The sequence below is a fragment of the Harpia harpyja genome, chromosome Z, assembly GCF_026419915.1.
Source record: "Harpia harpyja isolate bHarHar1 chromosome Z, bHarHar1 primary haplotype, whole genome shotgun sequence".
Lineage (NCBI taxonomy): Eukaryota > Metazoa > Chordata > Aves > Accipitriformes > Accipitridae > Harpia > Harpia harpyja.
The window spans coordinates 7011219-7032515 of record NC_068969.1 but is presented as its reverse complement, the minus strand read 5'-3'; the positions used below and the strand labels follow the sequence as shown (position 1 = coordinate 7032515).

Sequence of the window (21297 nt, the reverse complement as noted above, 5' to 3'; positions counted from 1 at the left end):
TGCCAGCACTGCTTAGGCAGCTCCCACTCCCAGGCCCTCCTTCCCATCGAGCACTATCCCCCCGCTTTGTGCCAGGTCACAGGTCAGACCCGGGGATCCGATTCAGCTCAGAAGGAGATAATGATAACGAACAGGCAAAAGGCATTAGGAGCATGCAAGAACACACAGCAAATACATGTGTTCAGATGATGCTGAACACTAACTTATTTTTAATATGTATTTACACACACATAAGTTGCAGAAAGGAATTAAAAAAGAGCATTCAACATTTCTAGGGAACATGTATTTAAACGTGGGGGGGGATGACAACATTGGCATCCAGTGCAACTCCAGGTTTTTGGTAAGCTCTTTTTCCTGCTAGATTGTAGGCAGAACAGTCACTTTGATCTCAATATTGTTTAATTTTTAAAATGCAAACAAATTAAACACTAGAACACGCTTAATTTGAAGAAGTAGCTTACATTTTCCAATGCATCTTGCTCATAGCAAGAGCAAAACTTTCAGAATTCCTAAAAGCATACAAATATGAAAAAGTCCTCTCTCCCACCAGCAAGTCTAGTTCTTTGCTAACACAGGCTGTGTAATCATGCATTACATTTTCTTAACCTGATCTTGTACTCTCCTACAACATGGGTTAGGTATTTCTCCCCCACCACTCATAATGGGAGCCTGGTCACAGTCTCACCACTCCAATATTTAAAAAGAACCAAACAAAAACATTAAGCTTCCATCTAAAATTTATTTATATTAATTTATTTATTTATACATGTCCATTTGCTCTTGTGCCAATATTATTCTTCAGCCTAGTTTTGTCCCCTCTGTTTTTCTGAGAGTACAAAGGTAGTTCCCTCTTAGCTCTCCTGATGGTAGACTATAAAAATAAGTCATTCTTCAAGTCAAGCAACTAGCACTGCACAGATTCCAGCTGGAGGGACCACCAGTCGCTAGCACAGAGACATCAGTGCCTGTAGGCTCTCTCACCTGATGTATCTTGGAATCGCACTAACATTTTTTTAGTGCTTCGTAACACAGACAGGCTGTCACAGAGACACTGAGGTTCTCCTCCTCTACCTTTTCCAAACCATTACCTTCTAACAGACAGCAGAAATCCTGAGCATGTGACCTTGCACTACTGAATTTCTATTAACAGCAAGATCTAGGTGATGTGACGCTGCTGTAATGTGCTCCTCTGCTTGCCTATTCAGCGTCAGCATTAACTTTCCAAAATTTTATGCCAAGCTTATTACAGAGAACATCAAAATCGGCCTCCAGACAGACTCTAAGGGAACTCTGCTAGCAAATGCCTGGCGGCTCCCCTTCTGAACACGCAGGCATCTATTTTCACGCTCATTCATGACCCCCTGTGCAGCGCTCCCGGCACCCTGAGCGCCCGGGCCGGGTGCGGAGCGTGGCCAGCCAAGCTCACCCAGCGCAGCTCCTCCACGGAGCTGCCCACAAGAGGGCACCCGATGCAGCAGAAAAGGACTGGGCGACACGGCCAGGCTTTGCCCACGCCTGCTCACTAAAGCACTCTCCACGACAATGTCACTTGCACCAGCAAAACCGCACCGTGTTCTACACACGCGGGGAATAATAACAATACAGACCATGGATTTTTGGTTTAAAACTAATTGCATTTTTACTGACCACGGCCACAGCGATCAGACCTCTTGTTTGACACAGCTGAGCTGGCCAAGAGTTCAGTGCAGGAGTAACAAAGTCATTCAAAGTGTGTCTCCTGCTGATTAACAAAATATAGCTGCAGTGTTAATTCACTTGGCCACCACTGTAAGGCTGGCATTACAAATAGTTTGTATAATGTCCAAGCTATGATAGCAAGTTTCTTTAACAGAGATCAAGTAAGGTAAACCACACCAGAGGACCAGACAGACCACTCCTCGCACTACTGCAAAATGCCACTGCTCCAATTCCATGCTTCTCCCTCAATGTGGGCTGCATAGAGGCCACTGCTCGGAGTAAGCTTGCTCTTGCTAAAGCCTTAGTACACTGAGCAAAACCAAAGCAAGCATAGGCCTCTCCCCTTCTGAAATGAGATACCTGAATGCTTATTTTGAATAAAAAGCTTACAATTACATCCCAGTGTATGGAAGAGCCTCTGCGAAGTCCACATTTACTGTGCATCTTTACTGCTAACACAACTGCCACATTTTAATAGATCTTCAATGTTTTGCACTTCTGCAGGTTAGCTTTGGACTCAAAATGCTTTCTGATCCTTCACGAACAGACCTCCGTTTGTTTTCCTTCTGATTTAAGTCTCCTGTACTGAAAGTGGTGATACCAGACCCAAAAACCTGAGCACCACGGAGTGCTTTCCAAGCAATGTGCCACACACAAGTCACTACCCTCACTGCCATGGTAAAAGTCCCACAGCCAGTCTTTGAAAGACTGTAAAACAGTAACTTTAATAGAGCTGGATAAGAATACAGGCTGGCAGTCCGGAAGGTGTTTCAATTGTTGGAAGAGATCCAAGAGGTTTGGAAACCAGCTCTATGCTGTTCACCTTCACTGACAACCCAGTACAAGAAGGCAGACTTCACATTCAGATCTCACCCAACAGGACAGTGCATGATTTTACCAACAAACATTTGATTAAAGATATCCAAGGGCAAAGACAAGGGCTTATCAAGACTTCATACTATCCATTAAGCCCGTGATCGAAAATTATCCTAATCAGTTTTCTAACTACACCAGTCAAGTGTTTGGCAGAGCTATTATTTTCTCCTTGGCCTCCTTGAAAGCCACCATTAAAACCTTCTTTGAGAGCACATCTGATTTCTGCTGTTCAAGAACTATGCCACCAACTTTCTAAAGCTAGCTCTTCCATAGCAGTTATCCAGTAGCAATCACCAAAAGAAGAAAGAGACTGGCCAGTTTGGCCTTCATGAGAAAAATTAAGCTTATCTTCTGGTGCAGAAAAGACTAGGAGCCCCTTAACTTTCAGCACTTGTGGATGGGATTACCCTGTGCTTCAGACAGTGAGGAAGACAAGAAACAGTAATAAAAAGGTGAAATTCCTCATTTCTCTTTAAGAAAGATGATTCTAGTTAAGTCTTCCAGATCTGAGAGCATCAACTCATTCAAAGAAACCCTAAACATTCAGTATATCAAAAAAAACTTATGTAGGAGATGGTAAGTAAACACACACTCCCTTACTCACATGTTTAAAAGATCCATGGGGGGCAGCAGTTGCTCCTGTGTCTTCTAGATACTCATCCCAATTGAATTCCACTTCTTCCACACTGGAACCAGCATCTGGAAGAGAAGCCAAACTCCTCCTATTTAGCAACCTGTTGGCTTAAGTTTCAGGCTACTAAGAACTACAGCAAAACCCACTTCAATTCCAAGTGACTGAGTACACAAGTGCGCAGTGAACTTCAGTTACACATTTCAATACACAGACTTTAAGTTGTATCTCGTCTGAAAAATAGTGAGATCCTGAGGATTTTGCTTAAGCAGAAATTGTTTACAATTGGTGAGAGGAGAATATAGGCAGAAGAGTTCTGTATTTGTATCAACAAATATAAGAGACTCAAAACTCTGGACATACTGGACCTTCGGTGTATTAAATTAAAAGTCATCCAGGAAACAGCAATACCAATAGTAAGAGGTTTGAAAAGAAAGACTAGGAAAAAAAAAAGAAATATGACTCTCCTCTTTTTAAAGTTAGATAGTATTTATTTAGATGTTATAAAACACCAAAAGCACAGAGGAGGAGTCAGGCTAGTCCTAAAGAAAACAGCTCAAGACACAACTGAAATCAAGAACACTCAAATTAGTCACTTAAAAAAACCCCAGCTCATAAGGTGTAACAGCTTCTTTAGACCAAGAAAATCTCATTTCTGGATGCTTTTAAAACAAAAAATGTGCTAAAACCACTAAAGCCACAGTTCAAAACTCACTTAGGCTGTTAGAGAAGCAAGCAGCTGTAGTGAGCCACACTACAAATTAGTCAGATTTTCTGTTATTGTCAAGCCTGTCCCACAGCTCCGGTCTCCCCTGCAGTTCTTGGCTCACTTCCCTACCCCTTTCCTATTCCCATTTTCTCCAACGTGTAACCCGCTCTGCTGAAAAGACACCACAACCAACACAGGTTGGATTTCAGGTCCCCTATTTAGTTCAGCGTGCAGCAACATTATGTTTTTCCTGCAGGCACAGTGCGGGATGACCAGGGAAGGTCCCACCTCAGGTAAGCGGCATTTTTAACCTCAACACACAAACTACAGCTTCAGGTTCACCAGCAAAATGGGATGGCAGTGACATGACATAAAAGTAAAGCTTTTCATTTTCACTTTTAGACCAATTCTACCAATCTGCATAATAGTTGTCTTTATGAATGAACACGAGAGATTTCCTTCTCTCGGTACAAGGAAACCTGATACCTTGTTTGTATTTGAAAATGGAGAAATCTCTGTGTATCACAACCACGGGGAGAGCGCACCAAAGATTATAGGACACCAACATTTCCTACACACTCCAACTTTCTTAGGACAGGTGGTAACTGTTCTTTCAAGGAGTAGTAGCTTGAGTAGGAAACATTACATGTCCAAAAAAAAAAAAAAGAATGAAGTACTACTACATGCCCATATCAGACCCATAGACATGCTGACAACCTGCTAAGTATGCTTCACAGCAGTTCTTAGTACTTGAATAGAGAGGGGCAAATATTTGCCCAAAAGTCTGAGCTACATTCAATTGTCTAAAAACCCTACAAGTCTTGAGTGTAAAGTAGGTTCATTTTATCTTCAAACTGATTGTTAAGCTTATCTTTGACTTTTCATTGTACTTCTAGGAATTATAATTTCCCAAAATTTAGAAACGTATATTCAATTAGCTTTTGTTTGCTGATGACAGTATCTGTTTTAAAGGCAGCTCTTATCTCTCCCAAACCCAATTTCACTTTGCTATTTTAAAACAACCATAGTTGGTTATATTGGCCTTTCATAAGCCTCAGAGCTCAAAAAATTCAGAGCTTGAATGTCACCATCACTTTTAGGGGATAATTTTTAACTTACTGAAGAAATAGACCTGGAGAAGGCAGAAGCAAGTAATTTTATTTTTAAAAAATTTTGAGGGAGTAAAGAGGTTAAGGAACACACCACAGCTGTTTGCAAATTAGGGTGGAGTTGATCAAAGCTTTGGCTGCAAGTCATTCTAAGAAAAACATAATTTCATTGCAAAATGTTGTTAAAACAGATTGAGATTTCTTAACTCATTAAAACAGCACTTTAATATAACCATAAAAATACTTAAGTCTACAGCTGCAGAACCAAAGTGGGAAGAAACATCAGCTTGAACACATCCATAATCAGTCGAAACCAAGAGCAAACTTCGTCTGATTTTTCTCCTGCCTAGAGAAAGCCAGCTCACCCTTTCCCAAAGAAAAGCACCCAGCTGCTAAACAGCAGCAACAACCCCACTTTCATCCAACTCCAAAAGCACTTTGTATGTAAAAAGCACTGCTTGCAATGTCTAATGCATTCCTGCTTGAAGGGAAACATAAAGCAACGTGACTGCTCTGTGCTTTTTAGCAAGTTTGAAAGCCAAGTAGCTCGACCTGGGAATACTACACGGATCTTGAGGCTTTCCAGCCGTGCTCTTTACCAAGCCGCTTGCAGCACCAAGTCTTCAATAACATGTTATCATCAGATAACTGTCTAAGGGGCAGTTAAGCTCCTTAAATGAGGCACAGGTCACTTAACACACTGAAAGGGTCAATTAGTAACTTATGTTGCCACTTAATTGCTGCAAGGAGCTCCTGAGAAAGCCAGTTTGCATGCTGCTCCAGCTACTCTTTCGCCTCTAACGACAGTTAAAACCAGTTCCCAACTGGATCAGAGTTACCACAGGTCCTTTGTCACTCCACTCATCCATGGTCTCTGCAGCCTGGATGTTTTCATATCCAAAAGAGCTGTTTCCTTCCAGGTCTGCACTGCGGTGAGAAGGGCTCAGATTGCTTTGTACTGTACAGTCCCCAAAACTCACCAGCACACCCAGACGCTCTCTTGCAACTCATTTTTCACAGAAAAAAAAATAATCACAAATTCCTGTCTAACACTCATTGCAAATTTAATACTCCTCCTGCTTTATTTTAGGGAGTTTTGTTGAGTCAGAGGGATTTTTTAAAAAACTTTTTAAAAAAGCACCCAGAACTTTTGCTGTTCCATTCATTCATAAGAGTTCAACTCAGCTTGCATTTACACTTTACTAAGGTTTTACAATTAAATGAGACTAGGTGATTAGCCTCCGAGCATGCAGAGCTGGGGAGTTCAGGTGCTTTCCTTCCTTTAGGAGGCTGGCACAGCTGAGGGCCATGCTTAGCTATAGGATTTAACAGATCTATCTGCTGCTTCTCATACACGGCCCTGCCACAGCATTCCAGGTTATTTAGCGCAGCGCTTACTTAACTGAATCAATGTGGAACATGAAAAGTTCGTTGAATAAAGCTCCAAGCAAAAATGCTGTATGAGGTTTCATAGTGAGAGCAGTAAATTAGTTTTTTTAATTGTGGCATGTGGTAGGACTACATAAACCATGAAAAATCTCAGAAATCAAGTATCTATTTTTCAACATCTGAATGCAGAAACACTCCAAGAGTATGGTGAAGGACCATCTCTCTGGTAAGGCTCATGCTAGCTGGAAATCTTTGAGAGTCGGAACGCAATCGCTTTTCTGGTTTTATTGTCAGGACAGTTGCAGCAGAGCAGGCCGTTTAAATCAAGCCTTTGATCTAGTCTGTTGGTATTTTTTGCAAGACCCTATTGCAAGACCCTCGCAGGTTAGCAGATCCCAGGATATACAGAGGACCAGTTTAATGAAGCTACATTCCTGAGGGGCCATATGTCTGTATTAAATGTCCTGATCAGTCTGAGTTCAAACTGCTCAATAAAACCTCAGATATTTACACCAGAAACTCTCACTACTGTGACCAAACTTGCAAATTTGTATGACAGATAACAAGAAGCAAAATCATATTTAATCCATTTAATCCTACAGCACAATTTATTAATCTAATAAAATGGGTGTACATATATGTATGTTTCTCTCTTTCTCCCCATATTCTTAATTGCTATAAGTCCTAAATTAATTCAGCTTTCTACTACACTGAGACATATTTTCCTATATATGGTGGGCTGACCCTGGCTGGACACCAGATGCCCACCAAAGGTACTCTATCACTTCCCCCCTCAGCTAGACAGGGGAGAGAAAATACAACAAAAGGCTCGTGGGTCGAGATAAGGACAGGGAGAGATCACTCAACCAATTACTGTCATGGGCAAAACAGACTTGACTCAGGGAAAATTAACTTAATTTATTGCCAATCAACCCAGAGTAGGGTAATGAGAAATAAAACCAAATCCTAAAATATCTTCGCCCCACCACTCCCTCCTTCCCGGGCACAACTTCACTCCCGGATTCTCTACCTATCCCCCCAGCAGCACAGGGGGACAGGGAATGGGGGTTACGGTCGGTTCATCACACGTTGTCTCTGCCGCTCCTTCCTCTTCAGGGGCAGGACTCCTCACACTCTTCCCTTGCTCCAGCGTGGGTCCCTTCCACAGGGTGCAGTCCTTCAGGCACAGACTGCTCCAGAGTGGGTCCCCCGTGGTGTCACAAGTCCTGCCAGAAAACTTGCTCCAACGTGGGCTCCTCTCTCCACGGGTCCGCAGGTCCTGCCAGGAGCCTGGTCCAGTGCGGGCTTCCCACAGGGTCACAGCCTCCTTCAGGAACCCACCTGCTCCGGTGTGGGGTCCTCCCCGGGCTGCAGGTGGATATCTGCTCCACCGTGGACCTCCCTGGGCTGCAGGGGGACAGCCTGCCTCACCGTGGTCTTCCCCACGGGCTGCAGGGGAATCTCTGCTCCGGCGCCTGGAGCATCTCCTCCCCCTCCTTCTGCACTGACCTGGGGGTCTGCAGGGTTGTTTCTCTTACATGTTCTCACTCCTCCCTCCGGCTGCAGTTTCTGTGCCCCAGCAACTTTTTTTCCCTTCTTAAATATGTTATCACAGAGGCACTGCCGCCGTTGCTGATGGGTTCGGCCTTGGCCAGCGGTGGGTCTGTCTTGGAGCCAGCTGGCATTGGCTCTATCGGACATAGGGGAAGCTTCTAGCAGCTTCTCACAGAAGCCACCCCTGTAGCCCCCATGCTACCAAAACCTTGCCATGCAGACCCAATACGCTATATTAGACAGGATGACTGAGCCACACGTTAGCTCAGTGGCAAAGAACAACTTTGGCAAAGGTGGGGAAAGAAACCAGATGTGAGTCTCATCTCTGTGGCCTCACCATACAACTAGCTTCTGTCAGTAAAGCTTTCAAATTAAGCTAACATTTTCTCAGGTAAAATCTGAGAAGTGTCTTACAGAGGTTCTGTGGATAACTCTTATCCACTCTGGAGGTGAGAAAATTGTCTGTAAGAATACTAGAAGCTTCCTAGGTAGGGATATCGCTTCCCAAGTAGGGATATCGCTTCCCATTTATCATTATTTCTACTAGCATCATTTTGAACACTACCTCTTCCTTTCTGAATTTTACCATGAATTATGTCCTGCTGCTCTGTGATGCATACAGGAAGAGAAAGAATACTGAATTGTACCATTTGGACGCAAGAAGGTAGTGAAATATTAAGGACATTAGCCCTCAAAAATACCTGCAATGGAAACAGCCTACACCAGACTGTTTCAATCTTTGGATTTGAGTTAAATTCTCGCTGCAAATAGTTTTCATGCATCTTTAATGTGATTTAGTTGAAGACTGTCATATTGGACATTTAAGTACATCACACTGAAGTCTGCAAGACCTTCAATTAAGTCTAACCTAAAGGTTTCTCACCCTGAAACTTAGATATATTTCAATCTGATTTTAATAACAGTTAATCTTTTCCATCTATACTGGCTGCAAGGCCTTGAATAAATAAAGAGAGGATGGAATTTCAGCAGCTGAGGAAGACTGTGACAAGAATGAAAGTCATCTTATCCCCTCGTAGTGCAGGAGAGCATCACAATCAACAACCTTGACCACTGTCTGGGTTCTTGTAGGCAGAGAGCCTGCATGTAACAACCAAAAAGAGAGAGTGGAATCTCCAAAACTGCTAAAAATCATCAGGTGGAAAAAATGACACCAGTCAAAGAATATGAAGGGAATGTTCCAGTAGTGGTTGGGACTGGTCTAACTCAAAGCACTTCAGGAAACAATATTAGAGGGCACAACAAAACCAATGTGCTTATGCTTACATCTGTAGCATTTGCTGGAAACTAGCTTTGAACTCAGCAAGTAAAGCTCTCTTCAGCTATTGTTTGCTTTTCACAGCCACCTGTACTCAAACCAGGCACAAATATGATGCTCAGGAAAATAGCTGTTGAGTAATTTCAATGCAGCATCAAGCCCTTCCTAGCTATTCCAAAAGCACAGAGAGGACTGTGTGACCTCTGATGCCTTTTGAGGAAGATGGAAAAATGTCAATAAAGGTTCTACTACGGCAGGATGTGCCTGTGAACATCCCATCGCTGACCACGTATACATGTCCTTAGTGTTCTTCTCAGCTGCTCAAAGCCTTTTCTCTTTCTTACACTACAAGACAGAAGTTAGCAGTTTCCGCTAGCAGAGGAAACAGTGTTTGCATATGCCTGGAGACATTCTGCATACTTGAGCATGCTGCTTTTTCTTGCTTATTTGAGGATATAATGTTGACAACAACTTGACTGATTGGCTATAATTAATAATCAAAAAGCATACTTCAGCATCATAAAGCAGATGATAGCATTCTGCTAAAAGCACTGTAGATTAAAATCATGTTTAACATTTCTTCAGTAACACTGACAGCAATTAGACTTTCATAAAGTAAAGGTACAAAACCTACCAATTGTCCTATGAGAAGAGCTGCTTGTTGGACAAATACCAAAGGAAAGTAATACTCAGATAAAATCCTAATGCAATTGTTTACACTGGTAACTACAAATTCAAATTTACTTTATATTAACTGTACCAACACTATAGGTAGGGACCTCCTCAAATAAAGGGAACAAACCATGGCAGCCAAGTTAGAAAAATGGATGGTCCCTACCCCCATAAGAGTGTACAATTCCAGAAGTGTTTCAGAAAGCTGTTAGTATCCCCAGCCACCCCAGACAATCACTTTTCCCAGCCTAGTGTTTCAAGGTGAACCAAAACCTGAGCTAATTTATCATAATATACCACTCTGCAGCAGGTTAGGAGTTGATATCCCAAGCCTATCAAAGCAGGCACACAAAAGCACATCAGAAAAACAGGACAGATTACAATGGCAGCAAACAACTTCAGTTATCTGACTTTTTAAACCAGCAGCACAACCTTGTCAAAATATTAAGAACAAGATGAACACAAGGACAGAACAAGATAACATTAACCACTTTGACAGACAAATGCCTTAAAATAGTAGCGTTAAAGCCACTGAGCTTTTCATAAGCCCATCTCATAGTGGTATCACAAAGAGGAAAGACACAGCTTCTTAAAACGCAATTACTAAGGTGGGTTAGATTTTGTCCTCCTTTAAGCCAATGATACACCCTGCTTTTGAAATAGAGCAATAACAAACATAAGCCCCATAGCCAGAATCTAACCCACAGTCATTGAAATTTGAGTTTCTCCCTGTATACAGTACACAGCATCAGACACATGCACTATGAAACATTCACTGCCCTCATCTTTGTTCCATCTCACTTGCCAAGTTTTTTGAGAATTTTTAGCCAGGGAGCTCAGCTGTACTATTACCTGCATCATACTGCTGTTCTCCATTCATCTCCACAGTAGCCCAGTGGTTATTTTGAGCAGCCAGAAGCAGGGGAATCCAAGGCTGTCACAGTTTGGTGGTCATGAGTTGCCTCCCGCCTTCAATTCTACTGGCAGCCAGGACATTCAAGAAGGGATCCTGAAAAAAACCTGAAAAGAACAACTGATAAGAAAATGTTTATTGGATTTTAACTACTTTTAAGATACATTAAGAACATTACTCCAGCAATAAGCCAAAAACTTTAAAGCAAACAAGGGCATCTCACTGCATTTATGTTGTTTAGCTATTCCACATCCCTCATCTGCAGACCAAACTGATTCTAGAAAAAACATATTTCCTAAATCAGTCAATTATAAAGCCGACTTTCAACATCTCTTTAGCCCCCCAACAAATCCACCCCTCTCAAAAGCTCCTTCAACCCTTCACAAGGCTAAAGAAGCAGGGAACTAACCAAGTCATGTCTTAGGAGCAGGACAAAACAAGAATCCAGCTCCTTTGTCACCTGGACCAACAAAAATGCCTAAAGGCAAGAAAGCCAAACTGATACTAGCAAAGAAAGAGTATAATAAGGCTTACAAAATGTCTGCTCAGGCTGTGTGTTTCTAATACTTTAGCCATTTGCTGTCCACAAGCCTTCAGGCAATTTGCAACTCTGGTCTTGAATGGCTGTAAGACAAGTTTAAATATATGTACACATTTTAAACTTAATAGATTCTTAACAGTTCAACCGAGGAGCCATCACTTCATCCCTTTAACAGGACTTGAAGACACCAGTGAAACTGTTATGCTTTGACACAGTAGCTCATTTATTATCAAAATGTTGTCTCTTATATAAGTGGAAAAAACAATTAATACTCTGTACACCAAGAGATGTACTTTCTTTTAATTTCATTTTCTTTTACCAGTCTTAACATTTTCTTTGGATTTTATGGCAGTTCATTTAACTGTATATTAGCTGGTAAAACATATTTTAAGATATTCAATACAGGTAACAGTCGCCTCTCATACTGTATACTTAAAAGATGTCTGTACTGACTTCTGCCATGCCAATGGTTCTTCAAGGAGAAGCAGCCCTGTACAACTGCAGAGGACTGCTCCTAACTACATTACATTAAAATTATGATCCTGTGGTATGAGAAAAAACAAACAAGTGATACAACTCCAGCCTACCCGTAACTCATAATCCTTCCACTCACCAAATTTCTTAAGCATCACCTTCATCGCCAAGGGACACAGCCCCTCTGCCACCAGACTCCCAAATTGTTTGTAGACAGCATGACAAGAAAATTTTGCAGTCTGTTTTGACAAACCCATGCTACAAATACAGAGGCTGTACAAATGTAGATGGCTGAACCATTTAACGTCTTATCCTGTTACCCCAAACCAGAAACTACTGCCCTGCAGAACATCTGAGGACGGTACATGTAAAAAAAAAATGCCCTGAAACTGGCTGTTTTTCACACCTTCGTTTTACTACACACATGCGTGTGCACGCACAGAGTGTTTTATAGTTGTGCAGGCTGAAGGTATTCCTGCCCCGATGTGTATCAGGGGAAAATAACCTAAATATATAATAAAATATATAAATATATATATAATAAAGGAGCAGAACTACACTCCTAAACATTTTGTGATAAATAGCCATAACTTTCAAACCTATTCCTATGAGCAGTGAAATCATTATTTCATTATTAGTGGTAGAAACCAAGGAAGGACACATCTAAAGCAAGCCCACTAGTTCACTGCACTGGCAATGCACTGCGAGTATTTTTCCCTTACAAAATTCTCCGCTAAAGCAAAGTTGTATAGTAAATAAAAGCCTAGGTTACGTGTTTCTTTATTAATATCACACTTTGACTGACAAGTTTCTATAAGTCAATGAGATGGGGCATGAGGCGGCCTCAAAACCAAGATTATTGGCTTAAAAATTCTTGTAAAAAAAAGATAATCTTCAAATATCCTTTGTATTCTTGTTGAAAGTCTGGGAAGCACGTGTTTTTTCTTTTTAAGCAAGATACCAAAAATATTATAGAGGACTAAAAATCAGGTTTTAAAAAACACAGGCTGCACTTCTCACCTAAACACATTTTGAATAACTACATTTTAAAAAGGGGAAGGCCTACACATTTGAAACGTCTTAAATTTTTTTGAGTTTTGCATACCTATAGTGTCTGTGCAGACTACCCAATAATCCTTACAGAGGTTTTGTGGGAGGGTTCTTTTTATTTTTTTTTTTTTTTAAGGTTAAAGAAACCAACTATTTTAAGTGGGCTTTTTTTTCTGCTACAGCATGGACTAATCTGTAAGTAATGCAAGCTGCCTAGCAGATGGAAACACAAAAATCTTACTTCAAAATGAGTATCACAACTAAGAGATTTTCCAATACGATACTGCTTCTAAAGGTGCAACCATGATTTGACTTCTGAAAGGTATAACTGGACTGGACACACAGTAACTACAAATGACTAAGACACTAACCAGCCCTTCTCTCTCTGAAACAGCATCTTCCATCCCACCATAAGTGCCAGCAGCTCTTAAGCAGCTTTATGCAGGCTGCAGTTGCATTTGTATTGTCATTCAAATAAGCAGCTTGTGAAGTACAGCTTTTTTGGTGTGAAAAATTCTAACTAAATGTTTTTTCCTTTGAAAATCTGTCTATCTGTTAAAAAAGGAAGTATTTTGAAGAAGTAGTTCTATTACAGGGAAGTTTAGGTGGGAGAGCGACCGTTTCTGCCGGCTTGCCTGCCCAGTTCCTCAGCAGCCTCTCCGAGCGAACGGAGAAGGCAGCTCCGTAATCGCAGGCACAAGGACTGGGCAGACGCCTGTGGCTGGGACGGGAAAGGGCAGTGTCACTGTCCCTGCTGATAGCAGTATCTTTAGGCTCCCATGGTCGCCACGCAAAGCAAGTTAACTGAGACATGCCTCCACCATTTAGACACAGAGAACTTAGGAAAAAATAAAAAAGGGGGGGGGGAGACCCCCCCCCCCCAAACCTTCCCAAAGTACCGTAATTCCATTTTGTGGAGGATTTCCATGGCTTAATTGTAAAATGCTGTGTAGCAGGCTGCAAATGTCCTGAGCATGTCTGTGGAGCATCCAGGCTTGCTAGCTGGCAATATCACACGAGTCAAACCAAACGCGAGTTACACTTCAACCGAAAGTGAGATGCCAAAATTGTACTGTAGACTGAGCTACAGTTTTTGGCACGAATTTTAGGGAACTGCAGTGCAAAGCATTGAAAAGCCTGGCTGAAATCTCCTGTATACAACACTGATAGCCTCCTTCACATGCAAACAAAACAACAAACTTGAATAGAATTAAAGAAGTATCCACCAATAGTGCTTAGTGGTGCAGGAAGTTCTCAAGTACAATCAAAATCCAGCCAACTTTAAAAATTCATTACATGTGAGAATAAAAATTTTTAAGAGTAGCAAGAGGTATCATTAAGAGCTCCTATTGAATGGTAGCTTAATGCCACAAAAATCTACTGTGCAGAAGATATTAATACGGTTTTATTCATTATAGCTTCAGGAATGCATCTGGAAGGGAACTCGGCTGCCAATTTCTGCTATACTGCTTCTAACCTACTCCTCTCCAGCTCAGAAAGACTGTGCTCAGCATATACCTACAAGGTCACAAGTTAACTCCCAATTCAGCTCTGTCTCTATGAGAAAGTTACTGAGAAATTAAGGTACCAATCTCTATCAGTCTCCTTTGGTTCCTTATGTACTTCTTCCATGCTCTCAGGACAAAGCAGTGCAGGGTAAGCTAACGCAACCGCATGTTCCCAGCCTACCCTTTCTGAAGACTTTCCTCCTGTAGACAGACTGACAGTCTAAGCTTCCATTAATTCTACCATTTATGAAATAATGCTGGAAGATGATGTCACTGGCAATCTGCACGATGCTTGGCACACAGTGAAGGACTAACCAACAAAATACTTTTTAATCATTAATCAAAATATTTCTTGGTAATGGCCTATCGTAAGTCTATCAGCTGTCACACTGCTAAGCCAAAACAAAGGCAACGCTGTGAAAAATGTCGAGCAAAGCATGTAGTCTAACAAATCTGGGGATATGCCACTGGTTTCTAATAGTGTAGTCCTGGCAAAGTACCCTCAGAATTTAATTGCAATTAAGATATTTTCAGTTTATGGGATCCAGCTCTCAATTAACTTCTACAACTAAACTAGGTGATGTAAAACTAACTTATCTTTTTTTGCAACATGGAAATATTTAAGACACACCACCCCATATCCCCCCCCACCAAAAAAACCCCACAAACAACAAACCTAAACCTAAACACCAAAGAGGCTGTTTATTTAAAAGATGCCAAATACTGGCAGCTCCTGTTGAAGTTGATTGATACTGTGCCCAAGTCAAGCTGGGTAGTTATTCAGGATTTCATAAGCAGCTCTGGTGTTTTACATACACAAAATTGAGAGTACTTGTAATTAGCACCCGCCATGGCTGATGCTTACAGTCTGGCACCCCAAAGATTATCTTTTGATAAATCTCGAGGGGAGCGGAGCACAAGTGCTGCTGGAACAGAGCTGATTTGGAAATACTTTGGACTCTTCAGTCTCACTTCTGCATTTCAAACCTCCTTTCAGCACATGAAATATTCAGATGTTAGCAACTGGAGGCAGCATTAAAAACAGTTACAGTTCATTAAAGCCAGATGGCTCACTTGAATATGAAAAGAAATCAAACATAAGCTGGATGTTGAATTAAAGTAAATCAGCTGGTGTCTAAGGCTTAATATTATTTTAAAACAAAGGCACATGAGACAATGGGGACAGAAGACACCCCTACGGACTGGGGAAGAAGCTACAGAAAGGATCAGGTTTCAGCAAATTCCTTCATGCAAAGGCATCCACTAAAATCTATTTCAAAACCCTGTGTCTACCATATAGAGCTTCACTCTGCACAGACAGGCAGAAAACCTGTTGCAGAGGTCTGTCAGAGCAGGGAAGGGGTTCTTCAGTGCCTGAAACCTACAACTCTGCCACTGAATATCAAGATAAATCTACTGCTCACAAGGAAAGGTAAAGGTCCTTTTTGTTATTCTCGGACCATACCCTGGAGGCGGGAGGAGAGGGGGTAAATGTCGTCCTGGTCCCTATGCCCATTCACACATACAACTGTGCTTTTTCACTTCAAGGCAATACTAATTATGTGCTCCCCATGACAGGAGATGGCACACACACTTCATCTAAAGAGTTTTTGTAACAAATTCTTTACTGTAGGACTTACAGCTGTGGCATAAACAGTGTCCTGTTCAGCACATCTTCTAATTAGGTCCAGCATTTGCAGTGGAGATTCTTGTTGGCGTTTCAGAAAGAAAAGCTATTCAGGACAAAAGCACCCCTCTGTTACAAACTTCTGTCTGAAAAACGTTCAGAAAGAACAATGCAAAGTACCAAACATGTACAGATGAGCACCCAGCCACAGCAGCAACCCTTTCCCAGTGTACAGTTATAAATAGGAAACAACCAGTCGTTCCTGTGCTTCCTCGTACATTTTAACTCGGTGACCCTTTCAGTGAATATTCCCAATTCATCTTACTAACGCACAAGTTCATCATAAAAGCTCTTCTGTAGTTAAGATCTAGAACTCTTTATGACAAAATTAGCTGGAAGGAGAGACTTTTCCTTCACAGGGAGAAGACTCTGCACCAACCCTACACACCAGCAGGCCCAATCCTGCCGCTGCAGTGGACGGAGCTCTGAAAAGCAGGGGCACAGACCCTCTCAAGCCTTATTCCTGATGCTGCTGCGCACAATTGCAGTTACAACCTGTGGCCAATTCCAGATGCTCACTCGCCCTCTGCTTTTATTATTACTGCAGAAATAAGCAATTTCCACAGCCTGCAAAAGACAACGTCAAGCTTTTTTTTAACCTTTTTTCCTAATCTAACAGCACTACAGTCAATGATGCATATAGGCCTCAGCTGCCCCTTTTGCTACAAGAAAATGAGACAGTGGCTCCAGGGGGGAAGGGGGGCACGTTCAAGATTTGTATGCGACTGGGTACTTGCAGGCCACACACCTTATCAACACACAAGCAGAGCTCAGCTAGCCAAAATGCAGTTGCGGGGTCCTCTACCCTAGGAGATAAGCCAGGCAGAGAACATCAGGCCTTTGGAAAACACATTTGCACCCTCTCCAAGGACAAAGAGCACCCTCTCCACCTGGCCTGACTGAGTCTCTGCCGACCCGTCACTGATAGAAGAAAGTCAAAAAATGGAAAGGACCATCTAGGATGACAACTTAAGTGGAAGTGTTTTAAATACCAGTAGAATTTATTTTTAAAAAATCCGAAATCTATAGCACAAACGGAACCCAGCATAATAAACTATTCAGGTAGGAGCCAAGTTTATTTTGGGTCCACTCACAATGTGTAGTACTTGATTCCTCATAAACATTTTAATGAAGTCCATTACAGGTATACTGGTGAGTTTTGTATCACAGTAGTTTGGAGTACCCTTACTTAGTATTTTCAGCACAAAAAAAGTAAGATACCTAGTAAGCAAATTTCTCAATCAGAACCAAAATCAACAGCTCTGGAGAAAATTAACTTTCAAGCTATTCAGTGCAAGTTTAATTCACTCTTTTGTAGCAATGCACTCGTAGTACAGAAACATCCCAACCCCCCATATTAGGGTCTGTACATTTCCTTAAAACAGACATATTCTTTTGGGGGAAAATGTCAGAGACTCTGGCTAGACACTGCTGTCAACTCAGTGGAAAGATACAGCTGATTACCTGCCATAGCAAATCAGCAACCACCTCCATCAGGGTACAACGGCAGATATTTGCCTCCTTTGAAAAAATCTCACCCTTGAAATCAGGACTGAGAGAGGCAAAAGCAAACAAATATTCAGAACAGCATTCAGTGTAAGAAATCTTTAATATATGTGATGGTAAGGAACTGTTTAAAATTCACAGATCAGCAACTGTCTGCATGATCATTCCTGCTACACTCGGATAAGCAACTCACCAAAACCCTACAAAGCTGCGCTGCCGCAGGAGCATGCAAGCTGCCAATGCTTTGCTCACTCTCCTCTCCCTGACTAGAGGATTTTTTTAACTCCATTCACACTGCAAGAGCAGGGCAGGCACAAAACCAGCCTCTGTGTAATCTGCCACATGCTTCTGTGTTTTGTGATTCAACAACCACATCAACGCTTCTCTAAGCGCCCATTAACTGTCCTTCTGTACCCACAGCACCAGAAGGACAGTACACAGCTGTCAGACCAGATATTCAAATTATTTTCTTGAGAAGCAAAGTATTATACACACCTACTTCTACACCCTTCCCTCTTGCCCCATGCCCCTGTCATTCTCCCTGCTGGAGCCCTCAGCAGAGGTCCTACTTCTCTAAGAAAGGGTCTCCAGAGTCCCATACTTCACACAAACTCCTAGTTCTCTAAGCCTTTTAGAGTCAAAACAGGGTTTAAGACCTTTCTTGTAATTTTGTCTTCTCTTATTTAGTCACTAACAGTTGGAAGCCTGGATAACACTCAAGATATTTTCTAACTTTCCGTTGTATAAACAAAGTAAGTATCTCACAAGCACATGCCTACCTAGTATCTGACCCTCCACAAACAAAAGACGAAGTGGAAGACTTCTCACCATCTCCAATTTATGCTGGAATTCCAATTTTTCAAGCCATTTTAACTTATGTTCTGTGATGAGCAAAGATCAATTTCAGTGGCTTTTGCAGGAAAGAAAACCACCTGCCACAAAGGCCTTGGCTCAGCACTGTTAGCACACTCCAAATCTTCCCAAGACAGCCCTGCAAGGCCCAGAAAGTAGACTACAGGTAGGCCAAACAAAGTTTGATGCTTCTAGAACAAAGTAATAAAAATACTACCAATTTCATTAGTCACAGCTGCCGAAGGAATTATCCTGTCCAACGCAGAGAAGAGAAACCTTTGGCTGACTTGCAGTTCTTTAAAGCGTTATTTTTACACACACGTAAGGAACAGTAGGTCTATAAACAGGAGCTTATTTGCTTGCTTATGTAAGGATTTATCAAAGATAAACAGATCATTGAATAGCCCTTTACTGCAGGTATGATCACCAACATTTTCTCTAGACCATCTTGATAGCATATTGGATGCTCCAAAGCAAAAGCAAAACCTTCCTATATTATTGCTATATTTAAAAAATAAATTACAGGGGCAGCTATGTTTCCACATTTTTTGCAGTTGCTAGACCAACTGTAACCAGATGTAGTCTGAGTTTACCACCATCCGCTATCACCCCTCTAACCTGTCTCTTACAGTCAAATCATACAATTTTACTTTTTTGTAACAGGCCACAGGTGCACCATCCTGGTGACCAATGCTTCTTCAGCAGCTCTGGCTGCAGACTTCACCTTACATAGTTATGTTCCGTCCAAGGACCACAGTAGTAACAAACCACCAACTCTCCTTCACAAGAAATTATTATTTCATCAAAAGCAGTCAAAATTTCTGAAATGTCACTCTAATCTCTCTCTACCAAGTCTCTACTCCTGTAACTTACTTGGGCTTTGTCCTTGCAAGGACAAAAATTGTGTTTGTCTTAACACTCGACTCCTGCTCCTTGCAAAGGAAGCTTTCCTAGAGGCATGGCACAGGATTCCTGCAATCCCTTTCATCTTTTTGCCTGCCAAGAGCATGCTCAAGTGTTCTTATCTGAACAGCTTCTGTATGGCCTTTGAGAACAAAACCCATTGAACTTGAAGATTATGTATGTATATAAATGCAAATAGGAACTACTATCACCAGAGTTAGATTAATTGTTAAAACATACTATATTTCTCTATCACACCTGCACTGCAACCTCTGCTCACGGACCAGTACTCGTAACAGTTCCACCCTTCCATTTTCCTGCTACTTCCATTAAATCTGTTTTAGCAGAAGAGAACTCCAAGTTGTTCATCCCTCCCATTGCAACAGCAACACTTGAGACTCCTCAAGAGACCTGCGTTTAAAGAACACACCTGTACTGGGTTTGCATGGCAAGGTTTTGGTAGCATGGGGGCTACAGGGGTGGCTTCTGTGAGAAGCTGCTAGAAGCTTCCCCTATGTCCGACAGAGCCAATGCCAGCCGGCTCCAAGACAGACCCACCACTGGCCAAGGCCAAGCCCATCAGTGACAGTGGTAGTACCTCTGGGATAACAGATTTAAGAAGGGAAAAAAAGTTGCTGGGGCACAGAAACTGCAGCCGGAGGGAGGAGTGAGAACATGTAAGAGAAACAACCCTGCAGACCCCCAGGTCAGTGAAGAAGGAGGGGGAGGAGATGCTCCAGGCACCGGAGCAGAGATTCCCCTGCAGCCCGTGGGGAAGACCACGGTGAGGCAGGCTGTCCCCCTGCAGCCCAGGGAGGTCCACAGTGGAGCAGATATCCACCTGCAGCCCGGGGAGGACCCCACGCCGGAGCAGGTGGGTGCCCGAAGGAGGCTGTGACCCCGTGGGAAGCCCGCGCTGGAGCAGGCTCCTGGCAGGACCTGTGGATCTGTAGAGAGAGGAGCCCATTCTGGAGCAAGTTTTCTGGCAGGACTTGTGACCCCGTGGGGGACCCACGCTGGAGCACTGTGCCTGAAGGACTGCACCCCATGGAAGGGACCCATGCTGGAGCAGTTCGTGAAGAACTGCAGCCCATGGGAAGGACCCACGTTGGAGAAGTTCGTGGAGGACTGTCTCCCGTGGGAGGGACCCCATGCTGGAGCAGGGGAAGAGTGTGAGGAGTCCTCCCTCTGTGGAGGAAGGAGCGGCAGAGACAACGCGTGATGAACTGACTGTAACCCCCATTCCCCGTGCCGCTGAGGGGAGGAGGTAGAGAAAATTGGGAGTGAAGTTGTGACCGGGAAGAAGGGAGGGATGGGGGGAAGGTGTTTTAAGATTTGGTTTTATTTCTCATTACCCTACTCTGGTTTGATTGGAAATAAATTAAGTTCATTTTCCCCAGGTTGAGTCTGTTTTGCCCATAACGGTAATTGGTTGAGTGATCTCTCCCTGTCCTTATTTCGACCCACGAGCTTTTCGTTATATTTTCTCTCCCCTGCCTAGTTGAGGAGGGGGAGTGATAGAGTGGCTGCGTGGTGCTTAGTTGCTGGCTGAGTTTAAACCACGCCAAAACCTTAATGTTCTTACATTACCAGAGAAATTCTCAGAAAATGTAAAAAGGGCAAAGGATCTGCTGTGGAGAATCAAGAACGTAACCATCAGTAGCAACCCAGGCTTACAGTAAGTTGCGTGGCTCCGGAGCATGCTCCACACCTTCCAAATGAAAGTAACTACAGGACTGCAAGCACCTCTGCAGAAGAGGTTAGCCAGCCTGCACCACTGCAGTCCACTGCAATAATAAACATACTTTTTTTATTCCAAGGGTTTATTTAAAAAAAAAGCCTCTGTTTATGACAGCTTCCCAGGGTTTACCCAGTGCCCAAAACCTAAGTGGGCAGAGCATTGCACACACTGCTCTCTTCGCACCAAACCAGCAAACCCCAAAGTTATT

General features: G+C 42.5%; 1 protein-coding gene across 1 annotated transcript in view; it reads right to left on the bottom strand.

The window, feature by feature from the left end:
* SFMBT1 (Scm like with four mbt domains 1) overlaps positions 1 to 21297 on the bottom strand; it is an 80412-nt gene that overhangs the window by 25713 nt on the left and 33402 nt on the right. Inside the window, exons 2-3 of the mRNA XM_052777431.1 lie at positions 10767 to 10934; positions 3179 to 3273 (exon numbers count right to left, since the gene is read on the bottom strand). Coding sequence (XP_052633391.1) covers positions 3179 to 3273; positions 10767 to 10794 — 123 coding nt within the window. The 5' untranslated portion in view covers positions 10795 to 10934. The remainder of the gene's footprint in view (positions 1 to 3178; positions 3274 to 10766; positions 10935 to 21297) is intronic.